Genomic DNA, 27,653 nt, shown 5'->3' with positions numbered 1-27,653 from the left:
GTAAACAGTTATGGTATCCAAGATGGCGTCGACTATTGAATATTTTTGGCAGTTTGTAATGTGTTTGTGAAGTGATATAAAAATAAGTTCATGTGTGTTTATTAAAACACGGATTTAATTGGTGTTAAAAACAAGCTGTTAACATGTTAAGACGCCGTTGTTTATTCTTTTTTTATTTGCAACATCTGTTCAGTATCTTATAATAAGTTGAAAGTAGGGACTGGTTGTTCTTGTTTTATTTGACTCTGTTTGTGTAAAGAATGTGTAGTACGTTAATTGATTAATTAATGAGCTGGATAGTGGAAAATACCGAAAATACATTTAAGTCGAATGATAAGTGTTTTATACATTACTGAGTAGCTACAACTGATTCTTAGCCAAATGGGTAATTGTGTATCCTGTGTTAAAAAGCGGAAAGAGCCTAAAAGGTAAGCTGACCAGTGACTCATGATTAATTTATTCTATAGTCATTCTATTTGAGGAATAAGGTACTGAAAGTGTAATGCAAACAAAGGGGTGCAAGGTTTTAACAACCTATATTAAATTATAATTATTTTAGTATACAATATTAGCCCCTTCTTATTGCTGTAGACCTAGACAATTGCAGTTGCAGACAAGAACGGTTACTGGAGGTTTCGGCGAAACACCAGTTCGGCGAATTGATTATAAATAGTAGGTGTTAAACCGGTTCGGTGAAATGATTTATGGTTGATCACGCCTTTACATAACTACTTAATAGGTGTTAATAGATCGATGTACAGCATTGCTATCACATTCAAATTGTCGGTGAAGTGTTAGCAAACACTATTGTGTTGCCCATCAGCAGATCAATTACTATTGTAGTTGATTGCTCAAATCAGCGCACGAGGAGCAATTAAACAGTATGCATGAGTATGTAATCGTGTGAATAAAACAAAGGAAAAACAGTGTGCAGTGTAATATTTTATTGAAATACCTTTTAACGATTGTTCAACATGTTCATATTCACAAATTTACTTGCAAGTGATTATACATAAAAAATAGACATAATTACCTTATTTACTTATGCAATTCACCATTATATATGCAACGACAGATCGAACCATCAGATCGAACAGTGTTTGGGACAGTTCCCGGATTGGAGAATTAGGGATACTTGTATCAGGGGGTATTTCGTCATACACTGTTGTTGACGACAATTGACAAACCTCACTGTCCAAATTACAATCCACACAAGACCACTCCATGGTCAGTTGTCCACTTGACATAAAGCGGTACTGCTCAGATGTAATACCGGTGTCGCATTAACGATGTTGCCACCGACCACAACCGTCACAACTTACGGCGTGCATACGCCGAGTCACATTTTTCATGCATTTTATACAAGGATATTCATTCGCCATGATAGCTAGAACAAACATAAGTGACCATGTCGACCATTTATAGAAGTCAGCATAATATGACATTCATCACTAGATACCAAACTGTGAGCTGTTTTCAGGTGTTGAAATTTGACAGCCTCACTTGAGTCAAGCGTTCTTTATAATAAGTGTGAAACAATATCGCTAATTAAAATATACAGTTTGGATGTGATAGCAATGCCGTACATCGATCTATTCACACCTATTAAGTAGTTATGTAAAGGTGTGATCAACTATAAATCATTTCGCCGAACCGGTTTAACACCTACTATTCATAATCAATTCGCCGAACTGGTGTTTCGCCGAAACCTCCATAATTCACAAGAACTCACTTTAATGAAGAGGGCATACAGATTTGCTGTTGTCAAATTCTTAATTGTAAAGAAATATAATTTTTGTTGGGATTGGCTAGTTGACAGAGTAAGTCACGTTCTTTCACTCTTGTGATTGGCTAGTTGACAGAGTAAGTCATGTTCTTTCACTCTTTGTTACAGTGTGTATTTTTATTGCAGTTGTCAACTTACATACAACTAACTTGGATAGACAACTCCAATTAATTATAATTTAGAAAATAAAAAATCTGGACTTTTTAAGAACTATTGCAATATTTTTGTTAGCTTTAGCTGCACTGTGTTCAATGTTCATCTGTTTTTGTTTTTTTTTCACAAGTTTGGGCATGCTGAAGCTGTCCTTTGGATTTAGAAACATTGTGTCGTTTTGACTATAATTGACCTAATTGACTAAAATTGGGAGATTTAGTTGTTTTTTTGTTTTGCTGAAAATGCTAAAAAAAAATCAAAATAAATAAGTTTTGAACATGACATTTGTTAAAGTGAAACAAATAGAGCTGGATGGCGTGATGAGCTTAATTTATTTTATTGTCCCCTAACGGTTTCACCGGAGGGGACTTATGGTTTGCGCTCCGTCAGTCAGTCTGTCTGTCAGTCACACTTTTCTGGATCCTGCGATAACTTTACAAGTTCTTAATATTTTTTCATGAAACTTGAAACATGGATAGATGGCAATATGGAAATTATGCACGTCACATCATTTTGAACCTACGTCAAAAATTCTGGTTGCTATGGCAACAAATAGACTAGAAATACTGCTGAAAATGGTGGTTTTCTGGATCCTGCGATAATTTTAAAAGTTCTTCATATTTTTTCATGAAACTCGAAATATGGATAGATGGCAATATGGACATTATGCACGTCATTTCATTTTGTTCCTAGGTCAAAAATTCTGGTTGTTATGGCAACAAATATAAAAAATAAAAATCTGACAATGGTGAAATTTCTGACAATGGTGGAGCTGGTAGGGGACCATATTGCTTGGCAATCTCTTGTTAATTTATTTAATAAGTTTGGAATTTGAGACTGTCATGATATGGGTAAAATATATACTTTTTTTAGATTGGGAATGGGGCAGAAATTAAACTTAATAAACAATAAATGTGACCAAAAAAGCTCTTAAACTGTAATGCTTATTTTCTGTGCGATTTCAGAAAGGTTACCTTGGCTGTTCTGGGGTTGGACAGTGCTGGCAAGACCACAACTGCTAAAGCATTACTTGGAGGTAGCAATATGTTGTTACTAACTACATCATTAATGTGAATGATTACTACCAATAAATTCATATTCAATTTTTAAAACCCATCTATGGTTGCCAACGCTCATTCTGTCAATGCTTTTTGCTTGCCTGGATGTCATATGAGTTTAGGGTCTCGATGGTGTAGTGGATGAGGTTTCCGCCTAGCGATCGTGAGTTCGTGGGTTCACTCCCTACTCGAGGGGCATTCTCATTATGTCCTCCATAGACACCAAGTACTGGTTCTTCCCAGGAAACAGACTTGACAGTGTCCATATCTGCCGATAATAGGCCTTCCTGTAATAGTCAGCAATTGACTGTAGGATGTACGAAGTAGAAGAAGAAGTTTTCTCAATTGGGTACCATCAGGGGCATCCAGTGAGCCTCTTCTGGCTTAACAACTGTGATAAATGTCCTAAAATTGAAATTTCACATTGTTCAGATTTTTTTTTCAATTTATCAAAATTAAAAAAAAAGTTTAGCATCATTTTTGGCTGAACAAGTCTTGACACTTTTTACTAAAAATCATATTAGTTTAGTGTTCAAGGTTCATTCACATGTTGAGATATATACACAGACTGTGTATGAAATAAATGTTGTTATTGACTAAACAAAGAAAAGATGGAAAAAGTGAAAATTCATTTGGCATCAATGCTTCTTTTGCAGAGTCCCTGGAGACAGCACCCACGGTTGGCTTCAACAAAGAGCAAATTACATTTGCCAACTATGAGATGACCTTGTATGACCTTGGTGGAGGTCGCAGGATCCGTGACATCTGGAAGGACTACCTAAGCGAAATATATGGTGTAATCTATGTTGTGGACTCTGCATCCCCGGATCGATTCCCAGAGGTGAAGGAATCACTGGAAAACCTGCTGTCCAATGAAAAAGTGGCCGGAAAACCTTTGCTTGTGTAAGTGGAGATCTACCTTATTGTTAATGTCAGTTTTTGTAGTTAGATTATGTACAGATGTTTTAAAGTTTTGTAATGTTGCTTGAATATGTACCTTTTTGATGCAAATTGTTCAAACTTATGGATTTGCCCTTTTATATCTACATTGTAAAGCAAATTTATAAGCACAATGTTATTGATTTCCATATATTCCGAAAATTAAAAGAAACAAAATGAATTTGAAACTAAATACATAGGGTATTCTTCATTGATGAAACATATCATACTTTACAATTGTTCAAACCCAGAAAATACATTTATTGAAGAAAGAAATTTATATACATGTACATGTATTTATACATAACATGAAAAAAGGTTATAAAATTAAATTGGTAATTGTGTTGTTCATGTTCTGTACTTTTCCTTGTAGAACAATTTAACAATTTAAATAAATAGAGGATATTTTGTTGGATTCGGTGGAATATAGATTTTAATTCACGAGTAATCATAGAAAATATATTTGTTCTATAATCACAAGTGAATTAAAATTGATATTCCACCAAATCCAACAAATTTTCTTTTTATTTTATGCTTACAAATGATTAATTTTGTATTTTTGTGGGAAAAAAGTTATGTCAATTCAATTAAAATTATCAATTATTTTCACTGTTAATTATCACTGTTTGAGACAGTGAATTATCAGTTAATAATTTTCTGATATTTCTCTATAAACCTCCAGAAAGTATAAAATAAAAGACTAAAATATTTCAATGTATATGATAAAATAAATTGAAAATCTATATCAGTCAAATAATATAGTTTTGGTAATTATTAGGTTTTCAGTTTTTATATTTACTATGTGTGACACATGTGTATTTCTTGTGTAAATTGCTGTGACCAGCAGGGTGCCAGGACACAGGGATGGATGAAACAACACTGGGCTGTGTGTGGCTTTGCTGTCTGTTTAGCGCAGTATTTATTTAACATGCATCTGACCCAGACGACCCGGGTTTAATCCCCATTCTCATAAGCATGTGAGTTTGGTGGTGGTCACCATACCAGACAGGTGGGGTTTCCTCCCCCCCCCCCTGATACAAAAAGATCAAAACTACAAAGAATTTTTTTTGGTAACAACTAAATGGTTGGAAACATTTGTTTCCAGGTTGTCTAACAGAAATTTCTGATGAGCATGTTGATGACTTTGAGATCATGGAGAAACTCAACATGGGAAAACTGGCCTTAATGCATGTGTGTAAAGTGTTGTCCCAGATTAGCCTGTGGACTCTGCACAGGCTAATCAGAAACAACTTATTGATCGATAAACACCCTAAACACGGAAAGTATCATCCCTGATTAACCTGTGCAGACTGCACAGGCAAACCTGGTATGACACTTTGGGCACATGCATAAAGCCCAGTTTTCCCACAGCTTGATGTCACGTTTGTTTACAGGTTGTCCAACAAGGAGGACCTGGTAGAACATGTTGATGAGTGTGAGATCATGGAGAAACTCAACCTTGAGGCCCTCGTCAACACCAACAAGTGTGTCTGCAAAATGGTAGGAACCGCTCATCAGTATACTCACAAGTGTGTCTGCAAAATGGTAGGAACCGCTCTTCTGTATACTCACAAGTGTGTCTGCTAAATTGTATGAAATGCTCTTCTGTATTCTCACAAGTGTGTCTGCAAAATGGTAGGAACCGCTCTTCTGTATTCTCACAAGTGTGTCTGCAAAATGGTAGGACCCGCACTGCTGTATACTCACAAGTTTGTCTGCAAAATTGTATGAAATGCTCTTCTGTAAACACACAAGTATCCCTGCAAAATGGTATGAAATGTTCTGCTGTATACACATAAGTCTGTCTGCAAATTGGCAGGGCTCGTCATAAACTTTTGAAGACACTTGTACAGTCGGACATGTAGACCAAAATTTCACTTGTCCTGACCAAAAAGCAACTTGTACTGTGCCCGTATGCACCAACTGATTCTTAGACTTAAGAATAAAGAATAGACTTAGAACCAAAAAAAATGTGTAGAGTATTTGAATATACAGTCCTCCACTGGTGATTATGTCATTAACAAAATGTTCAATATGAAGAATAATATAGATAGAGATGTTTACTGCAGAGTTTGACTTAAAATTAAAGAAATTCTTGAATATTCTAATTTAAAGAATTTTCTTTATTCTTAGACTTAAGTCTAAGAATTATTTGGTGAATACAGGCCCTAACCATAATATCTTATTCTGCTCAGTACTTTGCAAAATAATAAAATAATACAAAATTCTCAAACCATAAAGACTTTAATCGTTCAAAATACATGTTAACATAATTGTAGGCAATTTCAATACAAAAAGAACTGACTAGAATAACAGTAAAACTTGAGATTATTGATTTTTTAACATTGCATGTATAGTATACAAAGCCATAATACCTGACAAAAACTTGTGTTTTGCCACCATAAAGCAGAAATGTTCAAAGTGATGTATATGTACAGAACTGAACTGATATTTTAAACAACATTAACACAACTCATTGAACAAATGTTCCCTGAAAATGCCCCCTCGCCTTGGGCCATTTACAAAATAGGATTGACAAATAAATCAATATCAATTAACATTAGCAATAAACAAGAGCTGTTTGTGAAACACAATGCCCCCTACTGCACTTTGAAGCCATAAATTTGACCTTTGACCTTGAAGGATGACCTTGACCTGCCCTTTCACCACTCAAAACTTGCCCAATCACCACTCAAAATGTGCCAAATATCAAGTTGCTATCTTCAATATTGCAAAAGTTATTGCAAAAGTTTAACAAAAGTTTAAAAGGTTATAGTTTTGGGACAGAATGACAGACAGACAGACAGACAGGCCAAAAACAATATACCCCGATCATTCGATCCGGGGTCATAAAAATTGTAACTGAAATTCAGATCTGTCAATATGGAAACAAACATTTTTGTCAAATGGCTACACAGAACATTGTACAAAATCAAATCAACACTCCGTGTGTACCGGTGTCGTAAAAAGCATATTCTTTACAAGGAAGAATATTCTTGTTATCTTGGCAATTATAAGGGTTGCTTCCCTTGTGAACAGTACGGTGTAGTATCACATGGAACTATCAGAATATCTTGCGCTTTGTCGTTAAAACGTTAACAAAATATAAGCGAACAAGTTTTGTGGTAACTCCACAGAAATAATGGATTTAAAAGCATTTTTTCTTAGTACATGTAATTTAATTATAACGACCACTTGTCCTGTCAGACTAGCAAATTCTTTATTTACTTGTCCGGACTAACAATTTGGTTGTCCCGGACAGTCGGACTACCGTTAATGTCCACCCTGAATGGTATGAAATGCTCTTCTGTATACAAACAAGTGTCTCTGCAAAAAAGCATGAAATGCTCTTCTGTATACTGACAAGTATACAAAATGGTATAAAATGGTATCTTCTGTATAATCACAAGTGTGTCTACAAAATGGTATGAAATGTTCTTCTATATACACACAATGGTATGAAATGTTCTTCTGTATACTCTTAAGTATGTCTACAAAATGGTATGAAATGTTCTTCTGTATACACACACGTCTGTCTGCAAAATGGTACGAAATGTTCATCTGTATACACACAAGTATGTCTTTAAAATGGTATGAAATGATAGTCTGTTTACTCACAAGTATGTCTGCAAAATGGTATGAAATGTTCTTCTGTATTTACACAAGTGTGTCTGCAAAATGGTATGAAATGTTATTCTGTATTAACACAAGTGTGTCTGCAAAATGGTATGAAATGTTCTTCTGTACACACACATGTGTTTTTTGCAAAAATGGTATGAAATGATCTTCTGTATATGTGCAAGTGTTTCTGCAAAATGATATGAAATGTTCTTCTATATACACACAAGTGAGTCTTCAAAATGGTATGAAATGATTGTCTGTATTCACACAAGTGATGTATACACACAAATGAGTCTGCAAAATGGTATGAAATGATGGTCTGTATACACATAAGTGTTGCTGCAAAATGATATGAAATGTTCTTTTGTATACACACAAGTGAGTCTTCAAAATGGTGTGAAATGTTCTTCTGTATACACACAAGTATGTCTTCAAAATGGTATGAAATGATTGTCTGTATACACACAAGTGTGTCTGCAAAATGGTATGAACTGTTCTTCTGCATATACACAAGTGTGTCTGCAAAATAGTATGAAATGTCCTTCTGTATACACACAAGTGTTTCTGCAAAATGGTATGAAATGTTCTTCTGTATACATGCAAGTGTTTCTGCAAAATGGTTTGAAATAATCTTCTGTATACATGCAAGTGTTTCTGCAAAATGGTATGAAATGTTCATCTGAATTGCGATTGTTTCTGCAAAAAAGTATGAAATGTTCATCTCTATACACAAGTGAGTCTGCGAAATGGTACAAAATGTTCTTCTGTAGGCACAAAAGTTAGCTTGTGGACCACACTGGCTTATGTAGTATATGCATATGCATTAAAACCATTTTTTTCAGAGCAAGGCTCATATTCCTTTTCCCTTATTTCAGGAGATGTGCTCAGCCATCCAAGGCAGCGGTCGTAAGATGGACCCTCGTATCAAAGTGGGCATGAAGTGGCTGTGTGCGATACTGGACCAGATGTACGACAAGCTGGATATGCGGGTGAAAGCCGACATGGAGGTGATGGACGCCAAACGACAGCGGGAGAAGGAGGAGAGACGGGAACGTGTACGCATACAGAGGGAGGAACGGTAATACATTTATATATAATATAGTAGCATATTAAAGGCAGATCCTGATGCTAATGATAGATCATTTATTTACGAGAAGACAGGGTTAAATGCGTGCTGTTAAAGTGTTTTAAGATTAGCTTGTACATTCTGTGCAGTAGACTTGATTTTGCTAAGAAGAGTCTTCCTTTTAATAAGAATGGAAAGTGCTGTCCCTGATGCAGTTTCTTAATTGTCCAAATGCCAACATGGATTTATTGAGTCGTGTTCTGAGAAAACTGGGCATAATGCATGTGCGTAAAGTGTTGTCCCAGGAACACTTTCCGCTTTTATGACATTTTTCGTTAAAATGAAGTCTCCTCTTAGCAAAAATCCAATTTAGGCGGAAAGTGTCATCCCTGATTAGCCTGTGCGGACTGCACAGGCTAATCTGGGACGACACTTTACGCACATACATTAAGCCCAGTTTTCTCAGAACACGACTCTATTGATTGATCATTCTCCCCTACCTCTGATTCAAGTAGGGCAGTTGTCAGTTACTGGCATGTGTACTTAGTACTGGTAAACTAGCTAATCCACTATAAGTCTGATTAAGTTAATTAACCCTTTACCACTTAGATACGTATTTTGACACATTTGTAATCCCTTCGAAAGTTATATTTAATTGAATACCTTTCTTACAAGATTCAAGATTTTAAGACTTCATCTCAAAACCTTAGATACTGAAGAGCAGCAAAAAGCATAAAAGCTAAACAGACTGCGAGGTACTCGCAGGCTGTTCTGGTTTTATGGTGTTTGCACATAGCCATTTTCACTTTTCTTCTCAGTGGGAAAGGGTTAACAGACTGCTGTTTTATGACTGAAATACTTTTGAAAGCGGCAAAAATCTAAATAAACAAACAAAACTGATCATACTTAACCCTTTACCACTCAGAGTTGCATTTTAACGCGTTTGTAGTCTCTAAAAAAAATAATTAAAATATAAGACCTTTCTACTAGATTCAAGTATTAAAGGCTTTATTTTTAATCCTATGATACTGATGAGCAGCAAAAAGGAAACAACCTGAACAGACTGCGAGTTTCTTTATAGCCATTTTCTTTTTGCTTCTGAGCATGAAAGGGTTAAACACCTTCATATCTGTGTGCTTCCCACCACAGGGCAAAGCAGGAAGAAGAGGAGAGGCAGAGACTGGGCATAGTGAAAGTGGAGGAAGTAGAGGAAGACGACATTGTCACTGCAGGGGACCCCTTCCGTAGACTGGACTCAGAGGAAATCAAGAGGAAGGTTTGCAATCTTAGTCAAGTCTAATAGGCAACCATGTCCAGAGAGATCCTTATGAACAAATCAGTTTTACAGTAGTGGAACATTTCAAAGAATATTAGGATGTTGTTAAGTATTTTTGTCAGAATAGCCAGGGGATTTTTTAGATGTTTTAGATTTAGCTGTCAATTGTAGAGAAATAAATAAATGATACCAGGGCTCAAAATTGTAATACAAGATCTGACTGGACGGTATTTAAGAAATAGAAAACCTCTCTGAGGGCCTTCTGACATAATAGTAACAAGGCCAGGCGGACGAAAAATGTATATCGACCAAAGCTGAAGGCATGCAAAGTTCATATAAGTAAATAGTGACGGGTCCATACACTCTAGATTACGTATATCACATTTTGCAGACCCTTGGTTTTGGTTTTGGTTTTCAATTGATTAATCTTTAAGCTATAAAGTATATAAGAAAAACAAAATCCCAAGCTTTTTAATTTTAACATTTTGTTTAAACATTAAAACCAAACAAATATTCCAGATTGGGGAATATGGGACTAGAAAAGAAACGACCCAGTCCCTTCCAGAAGTCACAAATTAGGGGTATAATGTAGGGTAACACATTTTGCACTGTTTTCCAGACTTGCAGTGAACAAATGCATGAAATCACTATTAAGTGTTAAAATCCATTTGCTTCGCAGAGTTGGTTTTGTTGGGTTGGAAATTTTAATGCATTATCAATTCCATATTTGATGTTTTCAATGACATATTTGTACCTATATTATTTTTAAAATATAACTACTAAATATTTTTTAATTTCCAAAAAAAAAATCACTCAAATATTTTGAGACTTTATCAAATAGATGGAGTTTAATTATATAAAGAGCCCTTTTTATAAATGACTACAACATAATGTTGCCAATTTTATTACAAGTTTTCTCTTTAAGACATCTTTGCAAAATACATACATGAAATTATATTTTTTAAAAAGACAAGGCAAAATAAGCTTAGTTAAAAAATACTAAAGGTACATACCATTACTAATGCACTTAAATGTACAATTGGAAAGAAATACCATATCATAGAGAAGTTGAATATTCAACTCCTAAAGACCCTTTAGTTAAGACCAATACCGTACATTCGCGGCCATAAGTCTACCTCGGCCATAAGTCGAGGGGTATAATGTGGCTAGAAAAACTTGGTTTTTTGCCTTGACTCTGCCATAAGTCGGGGGGTAAGTTTCTTCAATATCTCGGACATGTTTAAGTGACGTTTTAGTCATGGTTCTGAGGGCTTTTGTACCGGCAGTTGACATTTTTTGGGATATTAATAATAAAAAAATATTTAAAATGAAACATTCAACGTTTCAATTATTTATTATCACGAAAAATATATTTTATTGTTCAAAATCATAATAACATATCATTCATTATTTCGAACTTAATATATACTTCACAAATCAAAATTATTATCCCATTTAACGTAATAACTTTCAGCGTTTATATTATGAGCATATATTTTTGTATTCAAATGTTAGTGCTATTGATGTGAAAATTCGGTAAAATCTTGAACGCAGAAATTCATAATATGGTCAAAATAATTGTAACTTGCTCTCAAATAATCAACAACGCTTTCGCCATTATGCGTGAAACACGTGAATTTACCAACACTCGCATAGCTCGCTATTCGACTGTTACATATTCGTAAATCACGAGATACCCGAGGAATATTTTCTGCATACTGGAAAAACGTCTTTTCTAATAATACTTAGCAGATAATCGAAAGTAATTGTGTATTTTATATGTCCAATTACACTTTTTAATAATCCAGGGTGAGTGCGTAATATTATTATAATCAAACAATGAATGAAATCTTCACTCAGATAAGATCTATATATTTACGAAACGATTATGCATTAATTGTGGGACAGTTGTGAATAAATCAACGAAACCACACCTTCATCCAATCAAAAAATATACAATGTGAAGTTGAACAATAGCGATTGGTTAAAGGCGTATCCAACAATCGAGTAATTATTTTTGATTGGTCAGAAGTAGTTTGCAGCAGAACCGTTGTGCATATCATTAACGGATAACTATTTTAGGCGTGACGCAATTATAGACAAATGATCGAAAGGATGCCAACACTACACTTTACACTTTGATCTTAGTCAAAAGGCCGAGAAGCGATAATTGGTGGCATAAAGACATCTGCACCTGTTGACAGTTTGTATTTACACGGATTAACTTTAAATGGGTACAAGTGTCAGCAGTCGATTTTCTATTGTTCTTAGAAGACAACGGACGATGTATCGATAGACAAATTGCTATTTTTATTTTTCGCCACTTTACCGTATTTCACAAATGTTTAATATTTTCGAAGTTATTTTTACATGTTTTTATTTGGACTTATTACGAAGATTATTGCATTAAAAACCAATGTAAACATGAGTATTTTATTATCGGCGGACATTTAAGTAAAAGACGAGTCGGCCTTACCGTAAACAGTCATTATTCTTCCGCTTTGGAGATTTATTACTTTAAAAAAAGGCACAGAAATATGTTTATTTTTTATTTTTATTTAGTACCTCATCCATAAGTCGAGTTGACTTTTGAAGTCAATTTTGGGAGCGTTTTTAGGTCGACTTATGGCCGCAAATTTACGGTAGCTTATTTTTCACACAGTGACTTGCAATGGAAGATATTTGTATGATTGGCAATTGAAGGGGCAGAGTAAAATGGCAGGCTGTTACCTTTGGCCTGCTCAAATTGTGTTTCAATCGGATTCCACTTTCACAAAGTTTTTAAAGTACAAACTTAAAAGTACTCTCCAGGTGGAGGAGATTATAGGTTTACCATGTGTCTGCATCCGTTCAAATAAGGATACTAAAGTCAAAAAGAACTAAATCTAGCTTGGTGTAACTTGGCCCATGTATTTTGATTGAGGGCTATATGGGGAATATGAAATATATTTCAGTCTTTTTAACATTGTGGTTGCTGTGGTTACAGACATAATTAAATGATAAAATCTGGATCCTGTGATAACTCAAAAGTTCTCTAGGTTGATGAAAATTTTGTATGTGGATACATGGCTTTATGGTGAATATGCACATTATTGCCATTTTTTCGTCAGACAAACTTTGTGGGTTGCTAAGGTAACAGATGCACATACTAATCTAAAACTTTCATATACAGTCACTTCATAGGAAATGCAAAGCTTTGGAGAAATAATGAGGGATGAGGAAATAATGTTGGATGAAAGCATACCTTTGTTGGAACCGAAGTTCACTGCAAATTCGCAATTCTTTTTGATGGACAGTGTGATATTGGCTAGGAAACTTTATTCTCTTTAATTTTGTGTTAGGTATTTCATTGGTGCCATGTTTAAGACAGCTAGGAAATGACACCATTAAAAGACACTATGCAGAATTAAAACAGTTACTTACATGTGTTTTGTTGCTAGCCTTTGTCATATTGACAATCATTCAGTCAATTTAAACAGTTTTTTATGCTTCATTTAAAGAGTATTGGTATTATTATTTTGTTTTATTTAATTGATCAAAATATCACACATCACTATTTTATCAAATCAAAGTGCTGATAGACAATTCTCTTATGGTATATAATGTGCTGGTATGCAAAATTAAGCATTTATATTAAACCACTGCAATTGTCTTGATTTTGGTCAATTTATTACAGAAGTTGTTCAGTTTTTCATATGTTTGCTGAAATACAGTTTTGACGTTAATTTCGAGTTTATGTTTCTTGTTGAAATACAAAAACTGTGTTATAATGTGCAGTTTACTTGTATATTATTTATTTATTTGGTTCAAAATAACATAAATTAAATTTATTCTAGTGTTCGTCTGAAAATTCCTGTCTTTGCGATACCTTTTCGATGCATTGAATAATTTTTAAATAACTTGGCACAAATGTAAACCATGATAAGACAACCTGTAGCATGTAATACCAGTTTCCTTACCCCATAGATCAAGGTCAAACTTAAAAGACAAAGGTCAATTTAGCCATAAAACAGCTCTCAAATTCCTGTCTAAGTCATATCTTGGATATATGTAGATGGATATTTAAATAACTTGGCACAAATGAAAACTATCGTATAATGATAGTATCATGTAACACCTGTCTCACTACCTCGAATGTCAAGCTCTCATTTGTCATGCACTTTTAAAAGAATGTACCACCAATGACGACCATGTGGAGATGACATGTTGCATATTTCACTGGTCTCCCTATCTCAAAGATCAAGGTCATACTTAGAGGTCAAAGTTCAAATGGCAATTAAACAGCTTGTCCAATATGAACTGGGTCATTCATCATGCAATTCTAATATAGCTTTCCACAAATGACTACCAATAGGAGGCAGCGTGTCTAGTGTAATACTTGTCTCCCTACCTTAAAGCTAAAGGTCTCACTTAGAGGTCAAAATTTGAAACATGAAATGAAATATGGCCATAATCTTCTTGTCCAGACTGTAAAGTTGTCATTAATCTTGCAGTTTAAAATAACTTACCACAAATGAACACCATGAGGAGACAGCATCTTGCATGTAACACTGGGGTCTCTACCTCAAAGGTCAAGGTAACACATACAAGTCAAGGGTCACATTTTCTATAAAACAGCTTTAAAACAATATATTTTCCATCATAGCTGGATAATATTTAACTTGAAAAGTCTTGCATGTTTTTGGAAAGGCAAAATGTTTTACAAACATCTCTTGTTTTTCTTTGATTAAATATGCTGATCATTGATAGACAATACAGAATTATCCAGCGATATCCAGAAGCAGGTATAAGCCTTTGTTGTGTAAGTGCTGATAAGCCCTTTATTTAAGGGTAGATATAATTTTGCTGGTAAAACCTTTGAGGTCAGCTGCAGTGAGAGTTACTTCCGTAAAATTTAACCCTCAGCTTTGTTTATTAAAGGCTCTATAAAGGTGACGATCGGTAATTATTGACCGATTTTTATATATTTTTTCCATATTTTATTTATAAAGGTTATTAAAAAACATTATATATATGCTATTGGACATAACCATAAAAATATGAGCTATATAACTTGTTTTGAGCTCAAAATACAGTGTCCTCCAAGTCAATCGTGTTTACAAACAAACAGTTTATTTACATCGCTGTTTACTCGGGAAAGTGAAAGTGACTCAGTTCACCAAAAATATATCGTTGATTTTCAACGTTTTCCGGTATCACTCACAAAGTAGGTCTCTTCTATATGGTTAAAACGTTTGTAGTGATCTAATTAGTTACTTTCTGCTGATAAAAAGTTTAAAATAGAATTACAATTGAATGTTCTTTCGGCTATTTTTAGCATACGTCACCTCTTTGGGGCTACACATCACGTTAGTTGCAAAGTTGTAAACATTTCTTCCAATTATGAAACGGGTATATCTTCCATAATTCTTCACAACGTTGCACCTAAGCTGTTTATTAGCATTTCTTATGCAAGAGTAACTAAAATCCGGTAAAAATTAGACCAGTTTATATGCATAATAATTGGATTTATCACCTTTATAGGGCCTTTAAAGACATTAAAATAATTATGTAAAGATAACAATCCTTTGATTTCAGGAAGAAGAATATAAAGCAAACAAGGCCAAAGAAAAGGAAAGACAACGAAAATTAAAAGAGCTTGAACAAATGGAAAATGAAAACAAAACTACCCGAAACTTTAACAATAACATTAATAAAACATCTAAAGATGTTGGTGAAAAACATGGTGATACACAAATAATAGAAAACGACGACAGCGAATTGCGACCCCCAAGATCGTCAAGAAGCCTTTTAAGTCTAGGCTGGTTGGGTGATGGATCAAACAATACTAAAACCTCAAATGGGCAGAATCGTCAAATGTTACCTCCCCTTGAAAGCCCCAAGTCAGCCGCCCTGGCAGAGAAAAAACGCAACAAGAAACTGAAAAATAAAGTTGGTGCCAATATTATAAATCAGGATCAGGATTCAAGTACCTATGCAACCAATGGCAATTTTGTTGCCTCGGCTTCCACCATACAAGTAGTGTCAGTGAATGGCGACAACGATGATGATAGTGATAACCTTGTTAAGATTTCAGGTCGACCTGACCCTTTCAGAAACAGTAAAGGACTTTACAAGCAGGAAGATAAAAGCCCCAGGGACAGTGAGAGTAGTGTGAAGAAGAACAGACGAAAGCAGAAAGCAGACAACGATGATGATTTTGACACTCTGAGGCTTAGCCAGCACTTTGATGGGAGCCATGGTGACCGGTTCAGGAATATATCACCATCATTTAAACCACAACTTGTCAATGGTGAGTGAAGCGATTGTCGTGTGGACTGGATTGTGTGCAGTTTTTTGTCTTCCCTCAAATATAAAGCAGCTCTGTTTCTTTCTTTTGTAAATTTAATAATGTATTGGCAGTTTAAGTAACAAAGGGTCATAACTCTAGTCAATATTTAGTGGTTTGTGGCCAATGTCAAATGATGTTCATTCTTTTTAATTTAAGTTATTTAAATCTTTGAAGTCCAGAGAATGGATAGACGTGGTAAATGTTCAACTTCAAAATGCTTCATCACATGAAGTAAAAGAAGCAGAGCTAAATGTTCACATTTGATTGTATTGCTACCTTTGTTAATTAATTTAACAGTGTTTATATAATTATTATAGTTCACTTCTTTTCTTGCTTTAAACTGTCTTGTTTGCTTTTTTATTTTTCAATTTTGACCTTCATTGAAATTTGTGTGTAAAAAAAACAGAGGGTTTATATTTGATTAAAATTGACTGTTTATCAAATATGAAGGTGTTTACTAAGTTTTCCATATAATGGTCTCAGGTGCCAGGTTTAAACAGAATACCAAATATGATTATTAAACTATAAAATATACTAAATTATTTTTTTATCCTTTTTGTTCATTTTTTTTTATTGCTATAATTCATCTGAAGTTAAGATATGAGGCAACTAGCAAACTGGCAATAGTCTATGTAACTACTAAAAACTGAACAATAATTGACTTCTTTGACTTGATCATCATCACTATTTATATTTAAGTTGTCTTCATGTTTATTTTATTATTTTAAAATCTACTTTTTAGCTCACCTGAGCACAACGTGCTCATGGTGAGCTTTTGTGATCGCTTTTTGTCCGTCGTGCCTTGTCCGTTGTGCGGCGTCAACATTTGCCTTGTTAACTCTCTAGAGGCCACATTTATTGTCCAATCTTCATGAAAGCAGATTGGTTTCAATGATATCTTGGATGAGTTCGAAAATGGTTACGTTTGCTTGAAAAACATCGCTGCCAAGCGGCGGGGCATTTTTCCTTATATGGCTATATATGGCTTTAGTAAAATCTTGTTAACACTCTAGAGGCCACATTTACTGTCTGTTCTTCATAAAACTTGGTCAGAAGATTCATCCGAATAATATCTTTGACGAGTTTGAAAATGATGCATGTTGGTTGAAAAACATGGCCGCCAGGGGGGGGGGCATTTTTCCTTATATGGCTATAGTAAAACCTTGTTAACACTCTAGAGGCCATATTTATTTTTCGATCTTCATGAAACTTGCTCAGAAGATTTGTGCCACTGATATCTTGGATGAGTTCAAAAATGGTAACCTTTGCTTGAAAAACATGTCTGCCAAGGGGCGGGGCATTTTTCCTTATATGGCTATATATATGGCTATAGTAAAATCTTGTTAACACTCTAGAGGCCACATTTATTGTCTGATCTTCATGAAACTTGGTCAGAAGATTCATCCCATTATATCTTGGACGAGTTCAAAAATGATGACGGTTTGTTGAAAAACATGGCCGCCATGGGGCGGGGCAGTTTTCCTTATATGGCTAAAGTAAAACCTTGTTAACACTCTAGAGGCTATATTTATTGTCCTATCATCATGAAACTTGGTCAGAAGATTCATCCCAAATATATCTTTGATGAGTTCGAAAATGATGCCGGTATGTTGAAAAACATGGCTGCCAGGGGGCGGGGCATTTTTCCTTATATGGCTTTAGTAAAACCTTGTTAACACTCTAGAGGCCACATTTATTTTCCGAGTTTCATGAAACTTGCTCAGAAGATTGGTCCCACTGATATCTTGGATGAGTTAAAAAATGGTAACCTTTGCTTGAAAAACATGGCTGCCAGGGGGCGGGGCATTTTTCCTTATATGGCTATATATGGCTATAGTAAAATCTTGTTAACACTCTAGAGGTCACATTTATTGTCCTATCTTCATGTAACTTGGTCAGAAGATTCATCCCAATAATATCTGGGACGAGTTCGAAAATGATGTCCGTTGCTTGAAATACATGGCCGCCAGGGGGCGGGGCATTTTTCCTTATATGGGTATAGTAAAACCTTGTTAACACTCTTGAGGTCACATTTATTGTCCTATCTTCATGTAACTTGGTCAGAAGATTCATCCCAATAATATCTTGGATGAGTTCGAAAATGATGCCGGTATGTTGAAAAACATGGCTGCCAGGGGGCAGGGCATTTTTCCTAATATGGCTTTAGTAAAACCTTGTTAACACTCTAGAGGCCACATTTATTTTCCGAGTTTCATGAAACTTGCTCAGAAGATTGGTCCCACTGATATCTTGGATGAGTTAAAAAATGGTAACCTTTGCTTGAAAAACATGGCTGCCAAGGGGGGGGGCATTTTTCCTTCTATGGCTATAGTAAAATCTTGTTAACACTCTAGAGGTCACATTTATTGTCCTATCTTCATGTAACGTGGTCAGAAGATTCATCCCAATAATATCTTGGACGAGTTCGAAAATGATGTCGGTTGGTTGAAAAACATGGCCGCCAGGAGGCGGGCAATTTTCCTTATATGGGTATAGTAAAACCTTGTTAACAATCTAGAGGCCACATTTATTTTCCGATCTTTATGAAACTTGCTCAGAATATTTGTCCCACTGATATCTTGGATGAGTTCAAAAATGGTAACCTTTGCTTGAAAAACATGGCTGCCAAGGGATGGGGAATTTTCCTTATATGACTATATATGGTTATTGTAAAATCTTGTTAACACTCTAGAGGCCACATTTAGTGTCCTATCTTCATGAAACTTGGTCAGAAGATTCATCACAATAATATCTTGGACGAGTTTGAAAATGATGCTGGTTGGTTGAAAAACATGGCAGCCAGGGGGCGGGGCATTTTTCCTTATATGACTATTGTAAAACCTTAACACTCTAGAAGCTACATTTATTGTCCAATCTGGATAAAATATGGTCAGAAGATTTGTCTTAATGATATCTTGGATGAGTTCGAAAACGGTTACGTTTGCTTGAAAAACATGGCCACCAAGGGGCGGGGCATTTTTCCTTATATGGCTATATATGGCTATAGTAAAATCTTAGTTTAGTTAGCACTCTAGAGGCCACATTTATAGTCCGATCTTCATGAAACTTGGTCAGAAGATTCATACCAATAATATCTTGGACAAGTTCAAAAATGATACCGGTTGGTTGAAAAACATGGCCACCATGGGGGCGGGGCTATTTTCCTTATATGGCTATTTTAAGACCTTGTTAACACTCTAGAGGTCACATTTATTTTCTGATCATCATGAAACTTGGTCAGAAGATTTGACCCAATGATATCTTGGATGTGTTTGAAAATGGTTTTTGTTGCTTTAAAAACATGGCCACCAGGGGCGGGGCATTTTTCCTTATATGGCTTTATATGGCTATAGTAAAACCTTGTTAACACTCTAGAGGCCACATTTATTGTCCAGTCTTCATGAAATTTGGTCAGAAGATTGGTCTTAATGATATCTTGGATGAGTTTGAAAATAATTATGTTTGCTTGAAAAAAATTTCTTCCAATGGGGTGGGGAGGCATTTTTCTTATATGGCTATAGTAAAATCTTGTTAACACTCTAGAGGCCACATTTACTGTCTGATCTTCATGAAACTTGGTCAGAAGATCCATCCCAATAATATCTTGGACGAGTTCAAAAATGATGCCGGTTGGTTAAATCAAAAATGATGCCGGTTGGTTGAATAACATGGCTGCCAGGGTGCGGGGCATTTTCCTTATATGGCTATAGTAAAACCTTGTTAACACTCTAGAGGCCACATTTATTTTCCGATCTTTGTGAAACTTGGTCAGTAGATTTGTCCCAATAGTATCTTGTTATCTCAGGTGAGCGACTGTGGGCCTTTCAGACCCTCTTGTTATAAAAATAATGTTATTATATTTAAAAGCAAAATGGTGAGTTAACAATGAAACAAGACTGGTTTTTCTAGTGTTTTTCACTGGTGTCTTTAATCTGCTAACCAACCACAGGTGTCGTTGATGAGGAACGCTCAGAAACTCCCGTACGAAAACTCAAGAAGAAAAAGAAGCATTTACGTAAGAATAAGCTTGCACCGTCAGATGATGAATACGAACTTTCTGATGTGCAGACAACACCTAAAAAACATTCTATAGATTGGAGCGGAACGAACAGTCCAATTGGTGTCAATGGTGTTTCTCATAGTAAGTTAATTGTGCTCTAGGTTGCTGGGGCTTTATGTAAGGTTGCTTGGGCTAAATATTACTGTGGCTCAAGGTTACAGGTGCTCTATGCTGATAGGGCTCTGAGTTACTGGTGCTTAAATCTGATTGATCATTTGGTCAATATAGCTCTCTGTTGATATGTATCTAGCTTAATGCTGCTCTATGCTTATGAGTCTACCAGTTTATGTTGCCATATGCTGATATGTCTATTGGTCAATGTTTCTCTTTGCTAAAAGTTTCTTGGTTAATGTTGCTTTATGCTGATAGGTCTCTAGCTTAATGTTTCTCTATGCTAGTAGGTCTATTGGTTAATGTTGTCCTATGCTGATAGGTCTATTGGTTAATGTTGTCCTATGTTGATATGTATATTGGTTAATGTTGTTCTATGCTGATAGGTCTATTGGTTAATGTTGTCCTATGCTGATATGTATATTGGTTAATGTTGTTATATGCTGATAGGTCTACTGGTTAATGTTGTCCTATGCTGATATGTTTATTGATTAATGTTGTTCTATGTTGATAGGTCTATTGGTTAATGTAACTCTATGCTGATAGGTCTATTGGTTAATGTTTCTCTATGCTGATATGTACTGTATATTGGTTAATGTTGTTCTATGCTGATAGGTCTATTGGTTAATGTTGTCCTATGCTGTTATGTCTATTGTTTAATGTTTCTCAATGCTGATAGGTTACTCTATGCTGATAGGTCTATTGGTTAATGTTGTCCTATGCGGTTATGTATATTGGTTAATGTTTCTCTATGCTTATAGGTCTATTGGTTAATGTTACTCTATGCTGATATGTATATTGGTTAATTTTTTGTTCTATGCTGATAGGTTTATTGGCCTATGTTGTCCTATGCTGTTATGTCTATTGGTTAATGTTTCTATATGCTAATAGGTCTATTGGTTAATGTGACTCTATGCTGATATGTCTATTGGTTAATGTTGTCCTATGCTGTTATGTCTATTGGTTAATGTTTCTCTATGCTGATAGGTTTATTGGTTAATGTTAGTCTATGCTGATAGATCTATTAGTTAATGCTGTTCAATGCTCATAGGTCTATTAGTTTATGTTGTCCTATGATGATAGGTCTATTGGTTAATGTTGTTTTATGCTGATAGATATATTGGTTTATGTTGTTCTATGCTGAAAGTTCTTTTGGTTAATGTTGTTCTATGTTTATAGGTCTATTGGTTAATGTAACTCTATGCTGATAGGTCTATTGGTTAATTTTGCTCTATGCTGATAGCTCTATTGGTTAATGTCGCTCTATGCTGATAGGTCTATTGGTTAATGTTGCTATATGCTGATAGGTTTATTGGTAAATGTTACTCTATGCTAGTAGGTCTACTGGTGAATGTTGTTCTATGCTGATAGGTCTATTAGTTAATGTTGTCCTATGCTGATAGGTCTATTGGTTAATGTTGCTCTATGATCATAGGTTCTATTGGTTAATGTTGTTCTGTGATGATAATTCTATTGTTTAATATTGTTCTATGCTGATAGGTCTATTGGTTAATGTTGTTCTATGCTGATAGGTCTATTGGTTTATGTTGCCATATGCTGTTATGTCTATTTGTTAATGTTTCAATATACTAGTAGGTCTATTGGTTAATGTTACTCTATGCTGATATGTATATTGGTTAATGTTGTTCTATGCTGTTATGCCTATTGGTTAATGTTTCTCTATGCTGATAGGTCTATGGGTTAATGTTACTCTATGCTGATAGATCTATTGGTTAATGCTGTTCAATGCTCATAGGTCTATTAGTTTATATTGTCCTATGCTGATAGGTCTATTGGTTAATGTTGTTATGCTGATAGTTCTATTGGTTAATGTCGCTCTATGCTGATAGGCTTACTGGTTTATGTTACTCTATGCTAGTAGGTCTATTGGTAAATGTTGTTCTATGCTGATAGGTCTATTGGTTAATGTTGTCATAGGCTGATAGGTCTATTGGTTAATGTTGTTGTATGCTGATAGGTCTATTGGTTAATGTTGTCCAATGCTGATAGGTCTATTGGTTAATGTTGTCTTATGCTGATATGGCTATTGGTTAATGTTGTTCTATGTTGATAGATCAATTGGTTAATGCTGTTCTATGCTGATATGTCTATTGGTTAATGTTGCTCAATGCTGATACATCTATTGGTTAATGTTGTGTTATGCTGATATGTCTATTGGTGATGTTGTTCTATGTTGATAGTCAATTGGTAAATGTTGCTGATGCTGATATGTCTAATGGTTAATGTTTCTCTATGATAGTATGTCTATTTGTTAATTTTGTCCTATGCTGATAGGTCTATCAGTTAATGTTTTTACTATGCTGATAGGTCTATTGGTTAATGTTGTTCTTTGCTGATAGGTCTATTGGTTAATTTTGCTCTATGCTGATATGTCTATTGATTAATTTTTCTCTATGTTAGTTGGTCTATTGGTTAATGTCGTGGTATGCTGATAGGTCTATTGGTTAACGTTGTCCTATGCTGATATGTCTATCGGTTAATTTTGTTCTATGCTGATAGGTCTATTGATTAATGTTTCTCTTTTCTGGTATATCTTTGGTTAATGTTTTCCTATGATGACAGGTCTATTGGTTAATTTTGTCCTATGCTGATATGTCTATTGGTTAATGTTGCCATATGCTGTTATGTATTTTGGTTAATGTTTTTCTATGTTGATAGGTCTATTGGTTAATTTTGATCTATGCTGATAGATCTATTGGTTTATGTTGTCGTATGCTGATAGGTCCATTGGTTAATTTTGTCCTATGCTGATAGGTCTATTGGTTAATGTTTCTCTTTTCTGGTATATCTTTTGGTATGTGTTGTCTTATGCTGATATGTCTATTTGTTAATGATTCTATATGCTAGTAGGTCTTTTGGTTTATATTGATCTATGCTGATAGTCCTATTGGGTAATGTTGTTCTATGCTGATAGGTCTATTGTTTTATGTTTCTCTGTGCTAGTAGGTCTATTGGTTAATTTTGTACTATGCTGATAAGTCTATTGGCTTATGTTGTTCGATGTTGATAGGTCTATTGGTTAATGTTGTCCTATGCTTATAGGTTCATTGGTTAATGTTGTTCAATGCTGAAAGGTCTATTGGTTAATGTTGCTCTATGCTTATAGGTCTATTGGTTGATGTTGCCCTATGCTGATAGGTCTATTGGAAAATGTTGTCCTATTCTTATAGATCGCTAGGATGCTTGTTTTCTTATTAGATAGATCTCTATGTTAATGTTGCCATATTCTGATAGGTCTATGGGAAAATGTTGTCCTATGCTGATAGATTGCTAGGATACTTGTGTTCTAAGAAAATAGATCTCTATGTTAATTTTGCCACATATTATTTCAACTCTTCTACAGCTATTGTTTACAAACTAATTTTATATTAATCTCAAGAAGTTCTCAATATGTACCACATGATATTTGAGTATAATTGATTCACGTAATATTTAATGAAGGTTTTTAGAATTCTAGTATACAAATGATATATTAAAGGTCTTCATTTACTGTAATATTACATATGGACCAAATAGAATTAATGATTAATGCCTAGGACAAGAATAATGCTTTTCGCATAAATAATTTCATATTTTGTACATGGTATGTACTGCAATATATCCCAACTAACTAATATAAGTTATGAGTATTTTTCAAGTTAGTTCAAATATTTGCTACCAGTATTTATAGTTATGTTTTTACATTCTTTCACATTTATGTTTAAACATTTTATTGTAATTTTTATTTATTAATTGTCAATGTTTTGCAGTGCAATAAACCTTAGAAAGACAAAGCCAGTGAATAAAATTTACTTTTGGATAAGTGCTAGACATAACATTTGGATTTTAATTAAATGTTAAAGCATTCATATTCATGCAAGTAACATATTTTGAAACTTCATTTACATGAGAAGTATATAAATGCTAAAATAAAGCCAACTTTATACCACAGGGGTTAAATCTTGATAATGCAGGCCTGATAATATAAAAAAAAGTCCACATTTCAGATAAATTCAAACAAAGCACCAACTTGTTTATTATCAGTCAAGCAGCAAATTCCTTCCTTAATTTTCCGTAACATATTTGTGTTGTTATTTCAGCAAACTGGGGTCTGGCTGAGGATTTGTCTGGTGACGAGATAGCGCCTGTGAATCGATCAAGACCAAACTTTGATTCCGAAGAAGAGCCTGACTTGTGAAGAATAAACCCTGTTCCTAAGAAAATAACACCATCGCTGGTTAAATATTGGTTAAGCCATTAATGAAACAGAATGTTGATTATAATATATGCCATCTTTTATCATGATTGGAATACATTTTTGTATTAAAAGCAATGGGACCTTAGTTCAGAAGCATCTTAAGTTTATCATTATTTCTGATTTTTTTATTGCATTTAAGCTAACATAAATACTAGTATATGGATCTGTTGATTTTACTTAAAATATTTCTGTAATTTAGTTCCAGAACTGGTTGTGGTGGTGGATGGCTGAGGGGTACTGTTGTGTTATGAAAAATGGCATAAACATGTCTTTTGCATTTGTAAGAGTTAAGTACAAAATATATATTGTAAGTTTGTGTATGTCCATTTAAAAAAAACGATTTTGTGTTATGAGTAGACCTGTTGTGACCTGTTGTGAGCGGGCAATAAGGCAGGCGGCTTGAAACTTGGTAATAATGTTAAAAGGAATAATATATTGGCATAGTTAAATCACCAGCCTGATCCCATGAAGCTGTTAAGAATTATGGCCCTTGAACTATCTCAAATTTTCAAAATAAATGTTGTTTTGCTCTGTAATAGGTGTTGTCCTGTTAATAACTTAAGTTTGCATTAATATATATATTTAGATATATGACCGAAATAAGTTTCAGTTTGTGGAAACTCAAAATTTTCGGACACACTTGTTTTTGTCCATAATAAATTACTATTACTTTTCTAAGCTATAAACCAACAGACAAACTTGAGATTTGAGAATTATTTAAATTAAAATAATATATTGAAAGTTAAAGATCTGGCTGTAATGACAAGGCAATATTTTTTATTGTCTTCTTTATTTTCTGCTCCATCATTTGTGCATTAAATTAATACATTGTTCACTGAAAAATGTAACAAAGACAATTAAATTGGCCTGTATTGTGACAAGTCAGTTTTCATGTTTTCTACATGTCTCAAATATATTTCTTCACAAAAAGGTACTGTTATTTGCTGTTGATGCCTTAATTTCAATCATAAATATTAATGTCACATTCTTTGAGTAATGTGTAATTATTAAATCATGAAAATTATTTGGATATAATTAATTGAGCCGCGCTCTGTGAAAATGGGGTGTAATGCACGTGCATAAAGTCTGATCCCAGATTAGCCTGTGCAGGGGCGACACTGTTTGCCTAAACTGGATTTTTGCTTAGAAGAGATTTTTTTCAAGAAAAATATCATTAAAGCTGAAAGTGTTGTCCCTGATAAGCCTGTGCTGCAAACTGCACAGGCTTATCAGGGACAACGCTTTCACACATGCATTAAACCCCTTTTTCACAGAGCACCGCCCAATTTTTTATTCATGCAAATGATGTTAAATAACAATGTGCAGTGTATGACTGTTAACTTGTTGAATATCATACTTATGTCAGTGCATGTGTATTATGCATATAAAGTCATGACTGTCAGTTTCTGCATTTTAGCTTTTTAGTGTTTTACATAAAACATAATTGACATTACTTCTCTGTGATAAATTTAGATCTCAAGGCTCAACTTCTATATTATTGATTCATTTCTTGTTATCTTTGTGGTGTAAGTAAGTCTAGAATGGGCTGTCTGTTATTCGTATAAAATAATCAAAAGATAACACGTAAATGTGTACATAGGAGAAAACACTTGTGTTTATAATGCAGAAGTATTTTGATAGTTTTTCATGTGCATTGTTATATAATCAAAAATGGTTTAATTGAATGCACAGCTATATACAGTACGATTTGTTATTAAACGTTTAAATTTACATGATTTATTGGCATTCTAATTTCACAAGTAATGGAGAAACTTGTTATTTCCGGTATTTTGATTTGCACGTTTGATTTGGATGAATAAGTTATTGATTTGCCTTTAACTGTCTACCATTGTTTGAAATTGCCATGACAAATATTTAGATCATATGTGCTGGTTTTGGTCAATGCATGATTTTCATTTACAAGAGGTCAGAAAAATTAATATATTTGTTTTCGATGATAATACTATAATAAGCGTATAGGAAATTGATAAGGCCCCCTCTTGATACTCAAAAGTTAGATTTCAGCCCTGTTCATTGTTTGACCTGTAATACCAGGTAGTCATTGAAAAGAATTGGTTATATCATTCCTCCTCCACATATGTAGAAATAAAGTTATTGGGGGAAGTGTATGTAGACAATATTCTTTATTAAGTTGATTGCAAGCGTAGTATCCATATTCAATTCATTTTGTGTTTAATACATTTTATAGACCATATGTGCATTTTAAATAGTTTTTTCACACACCATATCAGTTTGAAAGCAAAGGTCTTGAAATAGCAAGATAATGCTAAGTAGTTATAATTGGGATTCTTACGTTTATTTATGTTACGTTTGTCCTCTTTGTAATTATTTCCCAAATTCATACGCATCATGATATTGTTTTATCATTTTAGTAGTTATGAAAAGAACAAATTGTTGGTTGTATTCTACAAATAAACAGACATTAAGAAATAGTATCCACAACAGAGCTGTGTTTGCGGACATGATAATGCCAACGCTAGTTACCAAATAGCAGTTTATATCTTGAAGGTGAAAGACTTATGTATGGGAACTCCTTTGAGTAAATACCATATCAACCCATGCTAACCTGTCAATTATTTCTAAATACTGGTTCGTATTGTTCATAGAGACATGAAATAATACTAATGTTACTTGTTTGTAGATATTTTAATGAATTAGAATGCACAATACACAGTTAATTGTCTTTTATAGATACACAATGAGGATATGATATGTCTCATTCATTTCATGGTTTTATTATGAGTTTAATGACTACTGTTGTGTTTTTTCATATACATTTCTATTTTGATTTGATCTGTTACTAATGATTAATCTTCTTTTAACATATGCCTTTGCTTCTGATTTTTTAAATGTATTAATTTATTTTACTGTCATATTATTTCAATGATGTATCATTGTACTGTGACAGTGATAAATATATGTGCGGGTTTGATCTTTTATTATTTTATTTATTAAAAACAATATTGTGCTGTC

The 27,653-nt window shown here is 34.2% G+C and overlaps 1 protein-coding gene across 2 annotated transcripts; it reads left to right on the top strand.

The window, feature by feature from the left end:
- Positions 1-13: 13 nt before the first annotated feature.
- On the top strand, positions 14-27,653 carry LOC127852277 (ADP-ribosylation factor-like protein 13B). 2 transcript variants are annotated; one of them, XM_052386172.1, is made up of 9 exons: positions 14-428; positions 2,905-2,975; positions 3,654-3,900; positions 5,331-5,436; positions 8,433-8,635; positions 9,773-9,899; positions 15,477-16,191; positions 20,180-20,371; positions 24,502-27,653. In XM_052386172.1, the coding sequence occupies exons 1-9, from the start codon at positions 382-384 to the stop codon at positions 24,597-24,599; spliced, it is 1,806 nt and encodes a 601-aa protein (XP_052242132.1). In that variant the 5' UTR covers positions 14-381; the 3' UTR covers positions 24,600-27,653. The 2 variants fall into 2 exon arrangements, with proteins under 2 accessions (XP_052242132.1, XP_052242131.1); XM_052386171.1 differs by having other exon boundaries at positions 5,331-5,481.

Source organism: Dreissena polymorpha, chromosome 12 (assembly GCF_020536995.1).
Source record: "Dreissena polymorpha isolate Duluth1 chromosome 12, UMN_Dpol_1.0, whole genome shotgun sequence".
Lineage (NCBI taxonomy): Eukaryota > Metazoa > Mollusca > Bivalvia > Myida > Dreissenidae > Dreissena > Dreissena polymorpha.
The sequence above is the reverse complement of the archived record's forward strand: the minus strand, read 5'-3'. Positions and strand labels throughout refer to the sequence as shown.